At 40.7% G+C, this 21,117-nt stretch overlaps 1 protein-coding gene across 3 annotated transcripts in view; it reads right to left on the bottom strand.

The window, feature by feature from the left end:
* Positions 1–21,117, bottom strand: part of MAPRE2 (microtubule associated protein RP/EB family member 2) — a 157,250-nt gene that overhangs the window by 53,505 nt on the left and 82,628 nt on the right. For all 3 annotated transcript variants that reach the window (XM_032859619.1, XM_032859617.1, XM_032859616.1), the window contains one exon: positions 13,162–13,289. In XM_032859619.1, the coding sequence (XP_032715510.1) occupies positions 13,162–13,282 (121 nt within the window). In that variant the 5' untranslated portion in view covers positions 13,283–13,289. The remainder of the gene's footprint in view (positions 1–13,161; positions 13,290–21,117) is intronic.

Genomic DNA, 21,117 nt, shown 5'->3' on the forward strand with positions numbered 1-21,117 from the left:
TGATCTTCTTATGGAGAACGGAAACTGCAGGAAATCGTGTTGGCATAAGCTTCCTATTTACATGCTTCTTACTGTCAAATAATTTGGTCATAAAAGTTTATGAGTATTAATACTTGGGCAAGATCAAACCTTTGGAAGGGAGGGAACAAACACAGAGGTAATTTGCAATCTGCCTGAATTACGTAATGGTTACAGGGTGGAAAAAACCCAACCTGCAGAACCATGGTGTAGAGTTGCCAAGTAACTCAATTATTTTCTCCAGGTATACAATTCTGACATGACCAAGCATTTGACAGTGACTTCTGACACTCCTCTTTTATAGTGTCTACATGGCTGATAAACTGTATATTCAATAACATAATTCAGAAAAAAATATGTTAGAAAAAGTACTTTCCTTTGAAGAACAGGAAAATTTGAAGCTGCTTGGCTTGATCTTTTTTTTTTTTTTTTAAAGACTTTATTTTTATTTATTTGACAGAGAGAGAGTGCACATGCAGGGGGAGTGGTAAGCAGAGAGAGAGGGAGAAGCAGACTTCCCGCTGAGCAAGGAGTCTGACACAGGGCTTGATCTCAGGACTCCAGGATCATGACTGAGCCAAAGGCAGTTGCTCAACCAATGGAGCCACCCAGGCACCTGGATTTTTTTTAATAACTTTTTTTTTTTTTTTTTTTTTTTAAAGTAGGAGTCCAGCATGGGGCTTCAACTCATGATTCTGAGATCAAGACCTGAGCTGAGATCAAGAGTTGGAGCTTAACTGTGTGAGTCACCCAGGCACCCCACAGGCTTGATCATCTTAACTGTGGGGAAACTAGGCAGCCTGTCGATGTTTCAGATATGCCTATGCACAAGGTGCCTGTTAGTGTTAAAGGCCGCCTGAATGGGGAGATGAGCTGCACATCTACTTACGTCCAGGGACCATGTTTCACCTCTGCTTTGTACTTAGGGAAGCCAGAGGAAAAGGAACCTGAATGATCTGGATCCAAGGATCGAGGAGAAATTCAGTAGTTAAGGCATGAACAGGTGTCCACTGGGTATGATCTGTTTTTATGTAACTGCATCCCCAGCTCCTAGCCCATCACCGGATGCAGAGTAGGCCCTAAATAAGTATCTATAGACATCATACAACATCAAAAGGACATCTGAATGGTATCTTTATCCAAAATCTCCATTTTCCCCTTCTTGGCCTGAATCTTAACCACATTAAAAAATCCAGTTTGAATAGCATTTCAATTAAATTATGCTTCATAAATATTTATTCACCATCCACTAAATCTGCATGGCTGTTTGGCCAAAGACGCAAGTAAGGCTAAGACAAGAACCTTTTCTAGACTAAAATAATCTTTCTTTGTATACTACAGCATTTATTATTTGAAACATTAACGTCCCTCTTCTGCCACCTTGAATCTTGATGTACATCCCAGTCTTACACACACATGTACATGCATAAAACACTGCATCTTCTCTCTGCTTTCAGCAAACATTTTCTGCCTAAAATGTCCTTTTGACACTTACACTTGAGTAGAGAATTCTCATTCTTTAAAGGTTAGTCCAAATAGCACTTCCTCTATGATGTTTTTCTATTCTTTGTACAGAATTAGCTATTTCAAGCTAATGGGTATGGAGGCCCAGAAGTGGGCTGCCCTGTATTTTAATTAGCTGTCTCTCTCCTAGTTTGAGACTGGAGGTGGTACCCGACCCACCTCTCCACTGTGTTAGCACAGTGTCCACTACAATGACCACACTCACGGCTCCAGAGTTTCTATCTGGGTGGAGTTGGGAAATAGATACGGGAATCAGTGGACAGAACTGGATGGGAAATGGGTGAATTCTCTTTAATACTGCACTAGCATGTCCTTCACAGGAGGCTAAGAAAAGCAACTTTTCATGCTGAAGGGGTTGCACAAGGACCAACAGAGGTCTTGGCATAGCTACTGCCACTGGGTTTACTGAACTGAAAGAAATACCAGGAAACAGTGATACCTTGATACCTTTTGGGTGGACCAGACTTGTTAAATGATTCAGGATATTACTTTTCCTCAAGAGCACATAAAGCTGGAAATGAGGATATGAAGGCCTCTCAGACACAAGCTTGTTAAAGCAAGCCTGGATTCAACATGGGGAAAGCGCTACAGTCTTGAGATTCAAACAGTGGACAGGGCACCCACGTGCTTAAGTCTGTCTCTAAAGGAGGATTATCCTGGCTACAGCTTCCCTGGCCAGGAATCATTTGGAGACAGCTGAATAGCTCTTCCAAGGAGGGTGAAATCTCAGAGCCACCTTGTCTTGCTTAGAGGGAAAGCATTCAGAGCAGGAGAGGGAACAAAGGGAACAGGCAGAGAGGAAAGGCTTTTTCTCTACGCCATCTTCACCATAAGTAGAGCAGGGAAAAATCATCCTAAAAATCATCAAGTGCCTGTGTCTTTCTCTTAGTGTCTCACCACCTTTGCTAAGAGGTCTCATTGAGACCACTGGGTCACACCCTTATCATCAAAAGAATGACCAGATACATCTCATTTCTTCAATGTAATGGCAAGGATGAGGATACAGACTTCTAGCTCCTCCTCTTCAGACATGCTGGAGATGTTCAATGGGTTCCTGATTAACGGATATGGAAAAAAATCCAACACACACGTGCGCACACAGGGAGCGGTCTACCACACCCACAGCTGCCATACATTGAAGCAAGAGGGACTTGAAGGTTGTGACCCAAAGAGACGCCAGTTCTACTGTCAGCAGTGAACATTTGGCTTCCCCGAGCTTTTATCCTCTTAAATAAAATACAAATTAAAAATTCCTAGTCTTCCATACATGGCTGTTATAAGAATTAAAGTAACTACACATAAAAGCACAATGGAAATGGTAAAGAGCAATAAATAAAAGCTGAGTCCTTGTGACATCATTTTTATGTCCCTCAAGTAGGAGACTACATCCTATGTGCCTGGTTAAAAGAATCCGAGCTCTAAGAACGAACAGGATTGAACTGGATTGTTTCAGATATTAAATATGAATCTCCAAAATGCATGTTTTAGATTCAAAGGGCAAAGAAGCAAAGAACAAAAAGAGGTCCTTGGTCTCCCGCTAGCAGAGAAAGGCTGTAATCCTCCAGTTTATCTACTGAAAAACATCTGAGGGCTTCTCCAGGCCTGAAGTCTTTCCCCAGATAAACACGTGAGGTGCTTAAGTAATCACAAGTTCATTTATGAAAGGAAATTGCTATTTTCTCCCAATTTTATACTCTTCCTGTTAAAGTCTTTAGATGATTTAAACTGAAAATGGAAAGAAAAAGCAATATGAATACAAAGTAATGTTTTAGAAGAAAGAAATCCGTAAAGTAAATGACAGTTTTAGAAAAATCCAAACAACTCAATATATTGGAACACACTTTTATTTCCCCTTCAGATACTTGTTTTTATAGATCTGGGTGAATAATTTCAAAATAAACATATATAATTTAAAAGTAAGCAGCTTATAAAAGAGAAAGTGAGAGAAGGGGCACTAACGATTTCTGAAATTAGAATTTTAAACAACAAATGAGTCTTAAAATCCACCATGTCCTTGGGCTCTAGCCTGATGTCTCCCCAACTCTTCACCAAGATTCCTTGGACCATGGAGTCAGGATTCCAGGCAGCAAAGCTGGTGGAGTCAATGCTGGGGCTTCTCAAGTGCATTCTAGCCTTCACCCTATACTTCTGCTTTGAGCCTTATCACCTAGACCCACCATAGTGCAACAGTGCTCACCTGGGGACCCACAGCCATGGACCCCATTCGTGGTTTTTGAGCCAGTAAAACTCAGCAGGGTCTTGCTATAGATTAGAAGAAAAAAGAACCTGAACCCAAAAAGGTGTGATAATGGGTTTCTGAATTAGTGTTATACTTAGAACCCTGAAGATGGCATTCATTTGTGACATTTGTGAGTTTTCCCAGATAAGGGAACATAACTAAACTCTAGAATTTAAGGGATTGCTTTGTACAAATTCATACAATTATTATCAGTTTTTGTGATTTTATGGAGAACTCTCAGAGGTATTAATTTGAGTTTCTAATAATATGTCATTAATTAGCTTTGTTTCTGTTAAAGTACTATATTTAGTTCTTTGTGATTACATGTTCCTTGATTTTTTGTTCAGTATAAATACTGCTAGTCTTCAATAAAATAATCACATTCTAGGTGATATATTTTCCTAGCCTATCTCCCCTATTTTACGGTGTTCACCATTACCTATGAGGGACTCCAACAGAAATGAGTAAGAATAGAAAGGACGCATCTGTAGATATGTACCTGTGAAAAAAGTAATGGAGTCACATGACACTTATCTAGTTAGGGACCTGAGCAGTTATCACTGAGGACTGGCTTTATGGAATTTAAAATATTTGTTGTGGGGCACCTGACTGGCTCAGCAGGAAGAGCAAGTAGCTCCTGATCTCAGGGTCATGAGTTCGAGATTACTTAAATATATAAAACTTTAAAAAAATGTTTGTTGCATTTTTCACAAAGAAATGAGCAATTCTATGGTTTCCTGAGGATATCCCATGTATGCACAGTTGCTTCAAATAGAGTAAAATCAATCTTCACATACTTATATGATGAGATCATGAGGAAAAACTGTCTTTCTCTTATAGAAGACAACATGCTTCATGTATTTCAGGGCTGTCCCTAATAAAACACCTAATATCTTACATATTGGTCACCTCATCTGACTCAAGAGAGAGGATTTCTACGGTCCTTCCCGAGCTACGGCCATTCTAAGTCATGGAGGCAGCACCACCCAACTCCCAAAGAACGGGAAGGAAGATCCTTCTCTGCAGACTCCCCATGACCCCATCCCCTCCCTCCTTCGTATATCCAAAGCTCTTCCAAAGCAGCACTTAGCATAGTGTGGTCTCTGGTTCTTTTGCAAGGACAGAACCATGCTGCACTGAGCTCCTAGAGGACAATGGCCAAGACTTTTTAAAAATTTTATCTTATTTAAATTCAATTAACATATAGTATATTATTTGTTGGGCTGGCAGAAAGGGCTACTTAAGATGGCGAAAGTTCCTGCCACAAGACCTGAACTCGGACAGGAGAACAAAGGCCCAAGCAGGAATCTGAGACCCCCGCCCCAGGCTCCTATGGACCAATGGGACCCTGACAAGCGGGAATCTGAGACCCCGCTCCGGGCCCTGGTGGACCAATGGGACCCCGACAAGCAGGCGATATATCCGAATAAGGGAAACTTGCCAAAAGACCCCTGAGCTCCCCTCGAGACCCCTTAAAAGCCCCCTCCTCCCTGCCTTAGGGGCGACTTCCCCTACTCTGTTCCGAGTTGCGGAACCTCGCCCGAGAGTGCCTTCCTCCCGCCGCAATTTTCCTGGCTCTCTTTCACCTGAGCCCTGAAATTGCGCCGGAGAGGGCCTTTAATAAATCTTGCCTTGCACCCACTTTGCCTGGTGTGTTTATCTCGCTGGAAAAACTTTACATTATTAATTTCAGAGGTAGAGTTCAGTGATTCATAAGTTGTATATAATACCCAGTGCTTATTACATCATGTGTCCTCCTTAATGCCCATCACCCAGTTACCCCCGCCCCCTCCCTCACCCCCCGCAACCCTCAGTTTGTTTCCTATAGTTAAGAGTCTCTCTTATGATTTGTCTCCCTCTCTGCTTTCGTCTTATTTTATTTTTCCCTCCCTTCCTCTATGATCCTTTTTTGTTTCTTCAATTCCACATATGAGTGAAATCATACAGTAATTGTCTTTGTCTGATTGACTTGTGTTTTATTTATCTGGGTTCCCAGGGCCCTGCTCAAGGAAAGGGTCAAAACATGTGTGCCAAATAAAACTAAATTGATTATCAGAACTGAATACAGTAATGAGCTAGACGAAGATGTGGCTGATTGCTTGCAAAGATGCATTATCCATATACATAAAAACCAATTTTACAGGGCCAGTTTGATCAATGAAGTGAATACATATTTTCCCACTAGGGTATTTAGGATTACAAAATGCAGTAAACAAAAAACCCAACAAAAACAAAGCACCAGGGGCGCCTGGGTGGCTCAGTGGCTTAAGCCTCTGCCTTCAGCTCAGTCATGATCTCAGGGTCCTGAGATCAAGCCCCGCATCAGGCTCTCTGCTCAGCGGGGAGCCTGCTTCCCCCTTCTCTATCTCTGTCTGCTTCTCTGCCTACTTGTGATCTCTCGCTCTGCCAAATAAATAAATAAAATCTTAAAAAACAAAAAACAAAGCACCAACTTATGTTTACTTTCAGTATTGCACAACAAAGGAACAGTCAACAAAACTAAAAGGCAACCTACCTCCCTAATGGGAGAAGATATATTTGCAAATGTCTTATCAGTTAAAGGGCTAGTGTCCAAAATCTATAAAGAACTTACCAAACTCAACACCCAAACCCCAAATAATCCAGTCAAGAAATGGGCAGACGACATAAACAGACATTTCTGCAAACAAGACATCCAAATGGCCAACAGACACATGAAAAAATGCTCCACATCACTCGGCATCAGGGAATACAAATCAAAACCACAATGAGATATCACCTCACACCAGTCAGAATGGCTAAAATTAACAAGTCAGGAAATGACAGATGCTGGTGAGGATGCGGAGAAAGGGGAACCCTCCTACACTGTTGGTGGGAATGCAAGCTGGTGCAGCCACTCTGGAAAACAGCATGGAGGTTCCTCAAAAAGTTGAAAACAGAGCTACCCTATGACCCAGCAATCACACTACTGGGTATTTAGCCAAAGGATACAAAATAGTGATTCAAAGGGACACCTGCACCCCAATGTTTAGAGCAGCAACGTCCACAATAGCCAAACTACGGAAAGAGCCCAGATGTCCATCAACAGACAAACGGCTAAAGAAGATGCAGTGTGTATGTACAAACACACACACACACACACACACACACTAGAGTATTTCTCAGCCACCAAAAAGAATGAATCTTGCCATTTGCAATGATGTGGATGGAACTAGAGGGTATTACGCTAAGCGAAATAAGTCAGAGAACAACAAATACCATATGATCTCACTCATATGTGGAATTTAAGCAACAAAGCACAGGGGTTAGAAACACAGATGAACAGAGGGGAAGGAAAAGAAAAATAAAATAAGATGAAAATAGGAAGACAAACCATAAGAGATGCTGAACTCTCGTAAACAAGAGTGCCAGAGGGGAGGCGGAGGGGGTATGTGATAACTGGGCGATGGGCTTGAAGGAGGACACCTGAGGTAATGAGCACTGGGTGTATATGCAACTGATGAATCACTAAATTCTACCTCTGAAACTGGTAATACAGGATATGTCAATTACATGGAATTTAAATAAAGAATTAAAAAAGATATATGTAAATAAATTTATAAGGGAAAAAAAACCTACTGTATTCCATATTCTGCTCAAGAAAGTAACTCCCTTTCATCTTGTGCATTAGTTGGGACGCAGGAGTACACCGCCCAGTGCAGTGACTGAATCCGAGGACCACTCCCTTCATACCCAACGTACTTTTTGGCCCCCTGCCCTTCAATTAGCCAGTATACTAAGACCAAGTAAATGGATTTTAAAATAAAACTTGAGGAAAAAAAGTCACCAAAGAAAACCCCAAACCAAAAAAAACAAAACAAACAAACAAACAAAAAACAACCAAAAACAAAAAACAAACCAAACCAAACAAAAACCTACCTCTCTTCATAATAGGTCACAAACTTGAATACTATTCCATTGTAATACGATGACATCTATAACCATAGCAACACAACCCAAGAGATCTTAATTTTCTTATAACAAATAACAGTGTGATTTTATAAAGCTAAGTTAGCTCTTGAGCGGACAGACACAGATGAAACATCCTTACTTGGTTTCAGTTCAAGAGAGCCAACAGGAGAAGGTCTACTAAATTTAGACACTGAGCTGATTTCATCACTAACCTGTCCTGAAAGAGGTCTCTGCGGACAGAAGAAAAACGGCACGGGGACAACACACTAGGACGGGATTAACCTAGTTACGAGGCACAGTCTGCAGCCAGAAACGGTCACAAAGAATATTCTGCGGGGCTCACAGCACCTGTCCAGGCCCTGGGGCATGGCAGACAGCCACACCTTTGTGAACCCCAGAGTGTTTCTGTGAAACCTAGTTCCTATCCGGAGAGCCATCAAGGCCCCAGAATTGTAAATGCGACCACAGCGATTGCATTAGGACCAGCTGAATCTAGACGCTTTCCCTGAAGAAAAAAAAATACCAGAAACTTGATCCAAGACAGAGCTTGAAACAATTTGGAGAAGCACAAATTGAAACTGAATCAAATACGGATCATGTTTCTTTCTAAGCTAGTGAAGAAAATACCTAGATTTTCCATCTGAAAAAATAGTTTAATTCCAATTAAATTTTACTAAAATACTAAAATGCTCAGGAAGGTAACTGAGCTGTCAGCCAGCACAGGATAGTCCAGGCAGTGCCCCACCCGCCACGCCCCCCCACAATTTGTATCTCTGAAGGTGTAAAAAGTCCCCAGTTGGCCTGTCCTGCGGAGTGGGTGGAAAGGAGGAAGGGAAGGTTGCACAGAGAGGACAGGCAGGCTGCACTAGGCTTTGGAGGAATGGGAGAGCCGCTGGTGCTGAGGCTGCTGGTCGTGAGGTCGCGGGCCAAGCCCCCGCAGTGACTCAGCAGCAGACCCAGTGGCTTTGCTGCTTAGATCCTAGCGAGCAGGAGAGGGTGAGGACACAAAAATGGGTGCTGAAAGTTTCAAAGGAGATTTGGTGTATTGGAACGGGAAGTGGGGTGCAGAGGAAAAGGAAAAGGGACATTTCTTCCACCTCCATCAAATTCCTCTTTCCATTTCTTTCCGTTCCTCTCCACATAGTCTGCTACCTTTCCTATCATCTCCAACATGGTATCTCAAGTTGTTAAAACTGTTTTGTTTTCTTTTTTTTTTTTTTCCCTTTCCTGGATTTTTAGCACCATGATGTCCATCCTTCCTCTGAGTACCTTACAGAATATTCACTGGTTTGAGCTGGTCGGGAGCAAAAACAAAGTATCTCACCCCACAAAAAGCCATGGCAATTTTAGGAAGCAACTGAACTCTAACTCAGTATTTTGAAGCTGAATCAGTCTGGTGCCTCATGGGGTTCAATCCCCTACTTCAACCGTGGGAAAGCCACAGATACCGCTCATTTTATAACAGATTCAGGTGAGCTGTACGGTGTCCTGTGATTACAGGTGCATGTGCCCATCCCTGTTAAACTGCTTTCCATTTACCAGCCCCATCTTTCACCTGAAACGTAAAGGCTGCTTTTCACAAGAAATGAATGCACACTAAATATGCATATGATTCTATGGCCCAGATTTACTGTTCAAAGGAGATTTTCATAAGGTTACATTCTTGGGATAAAATACCAGGAGGTAAGAGTGAGTCATTTTCACTGTTTTGCAACTCACTGCAATCTATCTCCAAGTGTTAGGCCTTCTCACACCACCTCTCTTTTAAGATGCTTCTATACAGAGGTGCCTGGGTGGTTCAGTGGTTAAGCCTCTGCCTTTGGCTCAGGTCATGTTCCCGGGGTCCTGGGATCGAGCCCCACATCGGGCTCTCTGCTCAGCGGGGAGCCTGCTTCCTCCTCTCTCTCTCTCTCTCTGCCTGCCTCTCTGCCTACTTGTGATCTCTGTCAAATAAATAAAATCTTTAAAAAAAAAAAAGATGCTTCTATACAAGTGAATGTCATATAAACGCAGAGAATTCTGAAGAAAAAGGAAGACAAATGTGAAGCAGTAGGTTACTTCTTTATGAGCTATGAAGAAAAGCTGACGTCAGGTTTAGTATTAGCTGGATGGAGATCTCTTGGCTGGAAATAAAAAAAGAAAATAATGCAACTGAGGGAAAAATGCCAAAGGGGAACTGCCAGAATTAGAGCCTAAGTCTTTAGCAAAAAGAATTTTATTAAATAAGGAAAACATCAGTTTAAATATGTGAAGTTAAAAAAAAATAAATATGTGAAGTTATTTTGTGTGTTTTCCCACCGCATACTAAAATACAATCACACAGAGTAAACTGAAGTCATTAAAATAAAAGTTGAGTAATGCCTGGGTGGCTCAGTGAGTGTCTGCCTTTGTCTCAGGTCATGATCTCAGGCTCCTGGGATTAAGTCCCACATCAGGATCCTTGCTAGATGGAGAGCCTGCTTCTTCCTCTGCCTGCCCCTGCTCGTGCTCTTTCTCTCTCTCTCTCGCTCTGACAAATAAATAAAATCTTAAAAAAAATAAAAGTTGAAGAAGAAAAAAATATTATCCAAGAATTTGACTACTTGTAAGTATGAGGAGGAGAAATCCCTTAGTGATTTGTTCTTGTCCTAATAGCACTGTCCTAGCTGCCTTAAATGTCTTCTAGAACAGTGAAGGATATACATAAATAAACTCATAAATAAATAAATAGAAAGATGGCATCTTCCTGTGAAATGTCATTGCTGAACAGAAGAGTCACAGACTAAATTATGAATGAGGAAACTGTACCCGATAGGTTTTGGATATTTTAACTTCATTTCTAGTGGTTTGAGGTTTCTCTAAAATGCACTGCAAGGTCTTGGCTACGGCATAAGGGACCTGGGGTGCTTGTTAAAATACAGTTTTTAGGCTTCACATCCAGAGAAACTGATTTAGGAGGTCAAGGATCCGAAGAACCTGCATTTTTAAGGAGCCCTATAGATTATCAATGTATACGGTCTACAGTTTGAGGAAACCACTGCCTAAAATTAAAGACCTGTTTTTGTACTACATGGATTAACATGATTTAGGGGGGAAAAAAAAAGTTAACCGCTGTACTACAGTATTTTTTAGCAAAAAACTGTTTCAGAGCGGAAAGGAACCTTTGCATCTACTTATTCTTCTGAATCACCAACCTTGTAACTTTAGGCAGCCAGTGAGTTATCTTAATAAAAATTATCTGTTCAGTAGTGACCAGAATGGTTTCTAGCAGGTTTCATCCAGCTGCAAGTGGCTGTAAAATGCATACCAATGCTTTAAGAGAACGGAAAAAGAATGTTTCACAAAGGCCGCTGAAAATTTTGTTGAATTTGCCTTATTAGAAACATGAAAGATGGGCAAAAAAATTACATTTATCATCCAAACATTTATTACATCTATTACTACTCTATCTAAAAATCCTAATTGCCTTCTCACTGCATTCGCTAGCAAAAACTCTCCACGCTTATTACCGAGAAAGCTGTTCACGGGCTCATCCACCACTGAACTCCTTCCTTCCCATCTCTTTTCTTGATAACCAGCCCCAATCCCCTTATCCGCAGGTGCATACACCCACTTTAAGATACACTTTCTGTCTTTGCCCCTAGCAGTTGCAAGCGGATTTTCATTCACCCAGCAACAAGCATCTCTGAGGGTAGAGTATGTGTAGGGCACGGTGGAGAAATGGAATTACCAACAATTATGATATTGAAGGGATATGCGCTTTTAACCAGGGAATTGCTAACAACAGAAAACTCTGGGTTTCTCCCCCAGGCAAAGTAAAATACTAGAGTGCTCTAGAATGCATAGCAAGAACAGTACCATAAAATGTGATTGCGTAGAATCTACAGTTGAATGAGATGCAACGGGCTGTTTCCGACAGTGACTACTTGGAGTCCTTTCAATAGGCCGACAATATAGACTTCGCATGTCTATGCCAGTCTATGCCAGCTTTTCTGTAGCTTGTACTCAAGGGCAAAGAACTGGCTGGTGAGCATCTCACAAATCATAGGACTTATGTTTGAGGTCTGGGTGCAAGGAGGGTGAGTGAGGTAATGCCTCAGTTTTAGCCAACCCCACTCTGTTCCTTGGGAGACAAACTATCATGGGAGAAGAGGTGTCAGGAGAAGTGAAAATCTGTCCTCTAGAATCTGTTCTCAAATCTTGACCTAGGCAAAGGAGAAAACAGTCACTGGTGGGTGCTGGACTGAGGGGTCTCCTGGGACTTTCCAAATTCTGATGACGCTTCATGAAATCTCTTTACACAGGCGTCTCCCAGGAAAGACAGGAGGTCTTCCCGCTGTACCAGCTGAACCTGCTAACTCCCTTCTATCTGTTATGTCTTGTGGAATTTCATGCAAACACACTTCAGGAATATTTCCTAATACCATTTTCATGTCCGAGCCAGAGAGGAAAACTCTTACCCATAATTCACAAGAAGAAAATACTTCGTACATCCAAAGGAAGACCTTCTCTGATAAACACTCTAGAGATGAATTACTTTACCAGTGGCATGTTTTTAAAACATGCTCCTACTTTATCACTGATCAAATCTTCATTTTATTTATTTATTTATTTTTAAACTCAACATGCATTCCCTGCAAACCTACTTGATATCAGGCATGGTGCCACCCTGGGCATCTGATGAAGAATAAAACTCAGTCCTTTCCTCAAGGACTTCTGGGCCTTCAGGCGAGAAGGAGTTGGACCTTCTAGCACAGCGTGGTCAAGTCTATCTCTGGAAGAGTGGGCACAGTGTTTTAGGAGATCTGGGGAACTCTTCAGAGGGGTGACAACGGAGTCAGATTTTTAAGTGTGAAAGAGATTATAACACAAATGAAAAGAAGAAAGACATTTTTAGCAAGAGGAGCATGAAACAAGTTATGGAATGCAAAAGGCAGTCTGTGGAGAACAGAGGATTTTGTGGGACTGAGGCACAGGGAGGTGCAGGGAGAGAAACAGAGGATTTTGTGGGACTGAGGCACAGGGAGGTGCAGGGAGAGACGTAGAAACTGAGGAGGAACGATGCAGCAAAAACAGAAAAAACTTTATCAGCCATGAAAAAGAATGAACTTTATCCTGTAGGAAGGACAAGGTGGAGTCTGGGAGGTTTTTTAAGAAGGGGTTGCAAGACCCAATCTATGTTTTAGGAACAGAAGTGCGATGGCTGACGGGATGACTGAGAAGACCAATAAGGCAGCATTATAGAGAACGTTCATAATATGTGTTAGGACTGTTCTATGCTTTTAGATGCCCACGATCATTTCTCTCTGCACGTTCTTTAGTTGTATCTGAGTTTTCCCCCTTTAATTATAGATCAATACCAATAAATATTTTTTTCTACAAGATACATCATCTGCGGTTCATAAAATAACATTCCACATGATATGCAGTAAACATTTAGGTAAATACATTCTTAAAAAAAAATCTCTTACCTGAACAAAGCTGTTCCACTTTTGTGTAGTTTAAAGATACTATGTCATTAACCCATGCGATGATGTCATGTCTGCTCATAGTCTCTTGGGTTATCGAGGTAGAATACACATTGACCGCCATTCCCCAACTAGAAAAAGATAAATAAGGAAAAAATTAACTCCAGAGCATAAAAGATACCTATTCAAGGTGAGGACCCCGGGCAGAACCCTAATGGGATGGAAAAGGCCTGCTTCAGCTGAGCCTTTTCTCTTCTTTCCCCCTCTCCCACGTATTTGCTTAGATACGACGAAATGCCACATATTGTTCATGCAGGACCACTTCACGTCTCCCTCTGCTGGCCTCCCAAGGTTTTTAGGTTCTAAGATACCTATTTTCTCATGTAACTTGGTCTCACTGTCATCCTTAAATCGATGTGTGGTATTAAAAAGTTGTCATGTGTGCGCTGGGGTCACGTTTCATCTTTCTACATAACTTTGTCATACTTCCATCATTTGCCAACAGCTCCCCCTTGCACACTGCTTGGAGATGGGAACGGGAGCTCTGTTGTATCCAGCTGCTCAGGCTAAAAACACCATGCCCACTCTTGCCTCCTCTGTTTCCCTCACCACCACATATGATCCACCAGCAAATTCTACTGGCTCTACCGTCAAAGTATTTTCCAACTTTGGTCAGTGCTCACCTGGTGCTCTGCAATATTAGTCTTTTCCTGGGTCTCGCAATGTGCACCCTTGCCCCCCACCATGTATTCTCAACACAGCAGGCAGAGTGACCCTACTGACAAAAATCAGATGCTCTCTCTCTGTAGTTTAAAACTCTCCAAGGGTTGCTCATCCCCCAGTACAATCCAAAGTTCTTGCCAAGCTTTAGCCAGCCTGATATATTCTGACACCTTTTCTTACTACCCTCTCCCTCACTGCACGCCATCAGGACAGCCCCCTGGCTGTTTCTGGAACTCCTCCAGCTCATCTCCTCTTCAAGGCTTTTGTACTGCTGTGGCTTCACTTTGGACCCTGACCCAGTTTTAAGGGGCATGCCCTCATCTCCTTCATCAAGGAGGCCTCATCTCTTATTCTTTCCCTCTTCACAGACCTAGAAGAGAAGCTCCACGGACACAGGGATTTTGTCCATTTTATTCTTGTATATCCCTGGTGTCTAGTTCAGTTCCAGACATAGAGTAGGCTTTCAATAAAATGCTGCAAGAGACACGTGCTCCCCCACCCCCTCCCATGTAAGGTAAGCAGGGCAGTGATATAAGCTAGGTAAGCTCCACACTCTTCTTTAATCAGCTTTGGAGAAAATCCACTTTAGAAATGGTCTTCATTTAAGTTCCCTTGGAAAAAAAGAAATCCTCAACCTGGTATTCTCTATTTCTAAAAGCTCTGGACAAAGCTTTTATAAAAAATATATAAAAACATCTGAATAATCTGAAAGACACGTACTACTTGCATGAGCCTTCCCTTTAATTAATATACTCCTTCTGACCATTTCATGACACCTTTCACCAACTTTTCACCAGAGTGATATACACAGAAAAAATTTTGCTTAAATATTTTGTTATCTGAAGCTCTATGTAACTGGTTTCCTTTTTTTATATTAATAAACTTTATTTTTTAGAGCTGTTCACAGCAAAATTGAATGGAAGCAGAGTTTTCCCATAGACCACCCTCCCTCCTTTCCCCCTTTCCATGCTCTGCCCTATACACATCCCTACTAGCTGGTACATTTGTTGCAATCAATGAACCCACACTGATGCTCCGCCACCTCAAGTCCATGGTTTACAGTAGGGTTCCCTCTTGGTGTCATACGTTCTACAAGTTGTCACAAATACACGATGGCAGGAAGCCACCACTGTAGTGTCATACGGAGTAGTTTCATGGCTCTAAAAATCCTCTCTGCTCCGCTGTTCTTACCTTCCTCCCAGCAATCCCTTGCAACCACGGATCTTTGTACTGTTCCATGGTTCTGCCTTCCCCAGAACGCCCGGCAGGGAATCCTACAGCATAGAGCGTTTTCAGGTCGGCTTCTTTCACTGAGTACTGCACAGTGAAGCCTCCTCCAAGTTGTTTCATGGCTTATCTTTTTAGCACTGACTATTCCACTGTCTGGATGCACCGCTCAGCTAATGAAGGGCATCTTGGTTGCTTCCAAGTTTTGGCAATTATGAATGAGATGGCTACAAACATCCATGTGCAGGTTTTTGTGTGGATGTGAGTTTTTGATTCATTTGGGTAAACACCAAAGAGCACTATTGGTGGCTTGTATGATAAGAGTATGCTGAATTTTTAAGAAGTTATTAATCTGTCTTTGGTGTCTATCCAAAGTGGCTGTACCCATTCTGCAGTCCCACCAGCAATGAATGAGTTTCTGGTGCTCCATATCCTTACCAGCATTTGGTTTTGTCTGTGTTTTGCATTTAGGCCATTCTAACAGGTATACACTAGTAAAAAAAAAAAAAAATTTAAACATTTAAACCTGGTTGAAACTTTGTAATATTACTAGTTCTGTGCAACATAAAATACTTGAATCTTTAAAAAAGTATGTATTTATCTATAAATACATAAGAAAGAGAGAATATACAGGGGAGAGGGGGCAGAGGGAAAGGGAGAGAAGCTCAAGAAGATGCTGCACTGAGCACAGAGCCAGACGTGGGGCTCAGTCCCACGAAGAGATCATGATCTGAGCCAAAATCAAGAGTCAGACGCTCAATGGACTGAGACACTCATGTGCCCCTACTTACATACTTTTATGTAAAATATTTCAACTTTTATTTAAAAAAAATTTTTTTTAAGGTTTTTATTTATTTGACAGAGAGAGAGCACACACACAAGCAGGGGGAGCAGCAGACAGAGGGAGAGAAAGAAGCATCGATCTCTCTGCTCAGCCCGCTGCTGAGCAGAGAGATCGATGTGGGGCTTAATCCCAGGATTCTGGGATCAAGACCTGAGCTGAAGGCAGACGCTTAACTGACTGAGCCACCCAGGCACCCCCCAAATTTTATATATATAAAACTTATTTTGAAAGTTTTTGATACGTAAAAAAATGTTGTGTCTATTGGCTTCAACAGTTATCAATATTGGCCAATCCCGTTCCATTTATACTAGTCCATACTCTGTCCTAGATCCTACCCTCTGCTCCCCAAGCCAGTTTATTTTGAAATAAGTGCCAAGCATCATTTTGCCTACAGGTATTTCAGCATGTGTGTCTGAATGATAAGGTATATTTATATTGATAATGATAATTAAAAAACTCAAACAGCATTATCACATGTGAAAATAAAATTAATTTAGGCATTATAATGTTAATTTTTTTCAGTTTGTTTGAATCTGGACAAATAAGATTCATACATTGTGCTTCTTTGATGTGTACTTTAAATATTTTCTATCTGTAGATTTCTTCTTCATTTCTATTATTTTCTTTGCAATCTATATTTGTTCTTTTCTTTTATTGTTGAAGAAATTGGGTTGCTTCTTGTACAGTTACTACAATCTGGATTTTGCTCACTGCATCCCATGGGTGTGGTCTGACATACTCCTCTATCCCTCGGGTTCCTACAAATGGATCATTTGATCCACGGGCCAGATAGGATTCAAGTTCTAATTGAGGGTTTGGAGGCAGGATTACCTTGCAGTGTTTGAACTTCCATCAGGAGACACATCATGTCTGACTCCCTTTGGGATATTGTTAGCTATTAACGTTATTCGTTATTCGTTCAGAGCCACCAATTCTTTAGACTGCAGAGTCATAGTCTATCATTCATTTTTGAGCCAAGACTAGTTTTACAAAGAGAAATTTCCCCTGTGAGGTACTGGTCATGTAACAAAGACAGGATAAATGCCTGATTTGCTTTCTTTACCATTTTTCAAAATAATGAGGTAGTTCTCTACTATTCTCCAAACATGACTAATGAGGTTTTTATTTTTGAAGCAGAATTATGAACTCATAGCAAATATGTTTCAATCCACGTCTCAACCAATCACAGTTTAAATCTTTACTGGTGTGAGCTTGCAAGAACTTATTCAAGCTGTTTTTTGAGCTCTTCTGACAAGGTCCCAGTAGTCTTTGATCACTTCCTTGCTTTCTGGTATGACAAAATGTTCCAGGCCCAACCTGAACATTTCCTGCCTTAGACATAAAAACGGTTATTTCTCCAAAGATTCCTTACTTCTTTAGTCACAAATAGTATTTAGAAATAAATATTTTTAAGCATGGCTATATAGGACAGGAAAATCTTGTTTTACACAAAAATCTATGTATTTGTAAGAGAGTTAGGTTTCGAGTGTTTATTATGTCTATAGCAATAAAAATCTGCTTTCTACCTCCTGTGCTAAATGAAGATTTTTTTTTTAAAGATTTTATTTGTCTGAGAGAGAGACAGAGTATGAGGAGGGGAGGGGCAGAAGGAGAAGCAGACACCTCGCTCAGCAGGGATCCCAAGATCCTGAGATCATGACCTGAGCTGAAATCATATGCTTGACTGAACCACCCAGGTACCCCGAAGTTTTTTTGTTTTTGTTTTTGTTTTTTTTTAAGATTTTATTTATTTATTTGACAGAGATCACAAGCAGGCAGAGAGGCAGGCAGAGAGAGAAGGGAAGCAGGCTCCCTGCTGAGCAGAGAGCCTGATGCGGGGCTCGATCCCAGGACCCTGAGATCATGACCTGAGCCGAAGGCAGAGGCTTTAACCTACTGAGCCACCCAGGTGCCCCCCGAAGTTTTTTATAAATACAAAATAAATATCCATCTATCTCTAAGAGCACCCTTATCTCTAAATTCTTTTCCCCTGAAGACCTAAAAACAAAACCAAAACCAAAACCCTCCTAGTACTGGCATTTCAGATAATGGCACCATCATCACTTCTTTTCTACAACACTATTAGAGCTTTTTGAATATCTGGTTAATAACATGCACTGTTTTCTTCAGCCATCATTTATTAAACAAAACCGTTTGTTTTTAATACCTAAGCAAACTTTGTGTGACTATGGAAATGATATAAAATCTTGATAAAGATAATTCAAGACTTAGAACATTCTGAAATGCTTGAAGTAATTTTCACTTGCTGGTCTAACTTTTGGCAGTTGAAGTAATCTTCTGATGGTTTCTTCCTCAGGCAATTCTGGAAAGCTCTGCTCTACCAAGCATCATTGCAGGATAAGGCGCAAGGCCCAGAGATGTGCTACATGACGTTCAGCCAAATTGTAATGAAATTTTTTGTCCAGATGATTTAAAGACAACTAACCACAGAGCAGAAGAGATCCAATCAGGTCTGTGATTTAGAAAGATAATCCCAATACAAGTGAGTAGAGATGTTCTGTGGTTTCCTAATAGAAAAAGTGTGCAACCAAGGCACAGGTGACAATGGCTTTTAAGAAATCCATGGGGACAGAGAAGCTAGTCATTCCCTTGCTGGAGGTTCTGCCAATGAACCACACACTCCTCTGGTCTTTACTGATAACATCCCCTAAGGTCAACAATCTTTTCATATCCAAATAGACATTCAGCTCACAAAGGCAGGTAAAGCACTATGTGCCTTGAAGGAGCTCATTAGGAAGACCAGAAAACAATGAAATAGCACCTGATCTTTGCTTTAGAAAAATTCCAGTTAATTAGTTATGAGACTCACCCCTCTAACCTCTACCACAACCCTTCTCTACCCAACACAGCTGCAGTCCCCAGAAACCCCAGCAATAAGAGTAACCTGCTTTAGGGGACCTGTGGGAAAACCAGAATGGAGGGCAGAACAAGAGGAGGGTGAGTGAATGAAGGTTAGGAATATTTTAAGTTTCTTTCATTTCATTTTTTTTTTTTTTAAGTAAGCTCTACACCCAATGTGGGGCTTGAACTCATGAACCCAAGATCATGCTCTACTGCTCTACTGACTGAGCCAGCAGGTGCCCCTATTTTCTTATGTTTTCTAAAATAAAACAACAACAACACATTAAATAGATTTCCATACCTACTTTGCACTAATAGCAATGGAACCAGTATAGTTAATTTCTAATTATAACTCATGCTGATTAGAATATTCTTATCAACCTTCCTCTAAATTTTACCAAGGTACTTGCAAGTCATTTCACTTTGTGACTGTCCCTTGCTTCCTTTATTAGTTTCCCATCCAAATGCACAACGCCTTCTGATTTTAGACAGAGAGCACTGGGTCTAGGGCCCTTCTCTGGGAAGGGATGGTGCTCTTCCCAACCTCTAGGAAGTCAGGAGGAGCCAAAGCAAAAGAAGAATTCTATTCTTAGGTGGTTGGGTTATGGACATTGGGGAAGGTATGTGCTATGGTGAGTGCTGTGAAATGTGTAAGCCTGATAAGCCACACACCTGTACCCCTGGGGCAAATAATACATTATATGTTAATAAAAATTATTAAAAAAAAAAAAAAGAATTCTATTCCTACTCTGCCATCCATGCTTTTATCTTCCCCAATCCTTCAACTCCCACTTTTTGTACCAGGGCAACTCCAGTCTATTCAAGTAAAGCATTCAGGTGACTAAATGGTTCCCAGAAGAAAACTGATCTTTTTCAAAAGTTAAACTCAGGGCTGGTAAAAGAATATTTAACAATCTTTGCTTTTCTGTGGACACACTCTAAAATCCTAAAATTTCATTATAATTTCTTGGTGCCAATATAGCTTACAATATAAAAGTACCAGCCTCCGCTTATTCAGAAATGTTTGGATAACACAAGGACTTTTTCTTTTTTTTTTTTTTAAGTGATTTCATGCTTCCATTTTGATCCTTGAAAGAATCTTGTGAGGAAAGCAGGGGAGGAATTAAAATAATTCATATAAGACATTAATCTAAGAAATTGAAAGACACACAAATAAATGGAGAGATATTCTGTGATTATGGATTGGAAGAATATTGTTAAGATGTCCACACTACCCAAAGCAATCTACAAATTCAGTGCAATTCCAATGGCATTTTTTTTTTAACAGAACTAGAATATAAAAATTTGTATGGATCCACAGAGGACCCCAAGTAGCCAAAGCAATCTTGACAAAAAAGAATAATGCCAGAGGTCTCATGCCCCCTGATTTTAAACTATATTACAAAGCTATAGTAATCACAACAGTATGGTATTAGCAAGAAACCAGACACATAAATCAATGGAAGAGAATAGAGAGCCCAAAAATAAACCCACACATGTATGTATGATCAATTAAGACAAAGGAGGCAAGAATATACAGTGGGGAAAAGACCATCTCATCCAATATAGTGATGGGAGAACTGGATAGAAACTTGCAAAAGAATGAAAGTAGACCACTAACTTATCCATATACAAAAATTACCTTAAAACGGATAACAGACTTGAATTTAAGATGTGAAAGCATGAAACTCCTAGAAGAGAACACAGGTGATAAACTCCTCAACACTGGTCTGAATGTTTTTTTCAGATCAGATGCCAAAGGCAAGGGTCACAAAAGCAAAGATAACTAAGTGTAGTTACATAAAATTAAAAAGCCTCTGCACAACAAAGCAAACCATCAACAAAATGAGAACTGGGAGAAGACATTTGCAAATCATATAACCAATAGGTTAACATCCAAAATATATCCAGAGATCATACAAATCAGTCATAAAGTAATCCAATTAAAAAAAGGACAGAGATCTGAATACATTTTTCCCAAGACATACAGAAGACCAATAGGCCCATGAAAAGGTGCCCAACATCATGAATCAGAGAAATTTAAATTAAAACCACAGTGAGGTATCACTGAACACCTGTTGGAATGGCCAGCATCAAAAAGACAAGAAACAACAGTGCTGGTGAGGATGTCGAGAAAAGGGATCCTCATGCACTGTTGGTGGGAATGTAAATTGGTGCAGCCACCATGGAAAAGAATATTGAGTTCCTCAAAAAATTAAAAATAGAACTACTATATAATCCAGCAATTCCACTTCTGGATATTTATCCAAAGAATACAAAAACACTAATTTGAAAAGATATAT

The sequence above is a fragment of the Lontra canadensis genome, unplaced genomic scaffold (genome assembly GCF_010015895.1).
Source record: "Lontra canadensis isolate GAN:19392208 unplaced genomic scaffold, GSC_riverotter_1.0 scaffold17, whole genome shotgun sequence".
Classification (NCBI taxonomy): Eukaryota; Metazoa; Chordata; class Mammalia; order Carnivora; family Mustelidae; genus Lontra; species Lontra canadensis.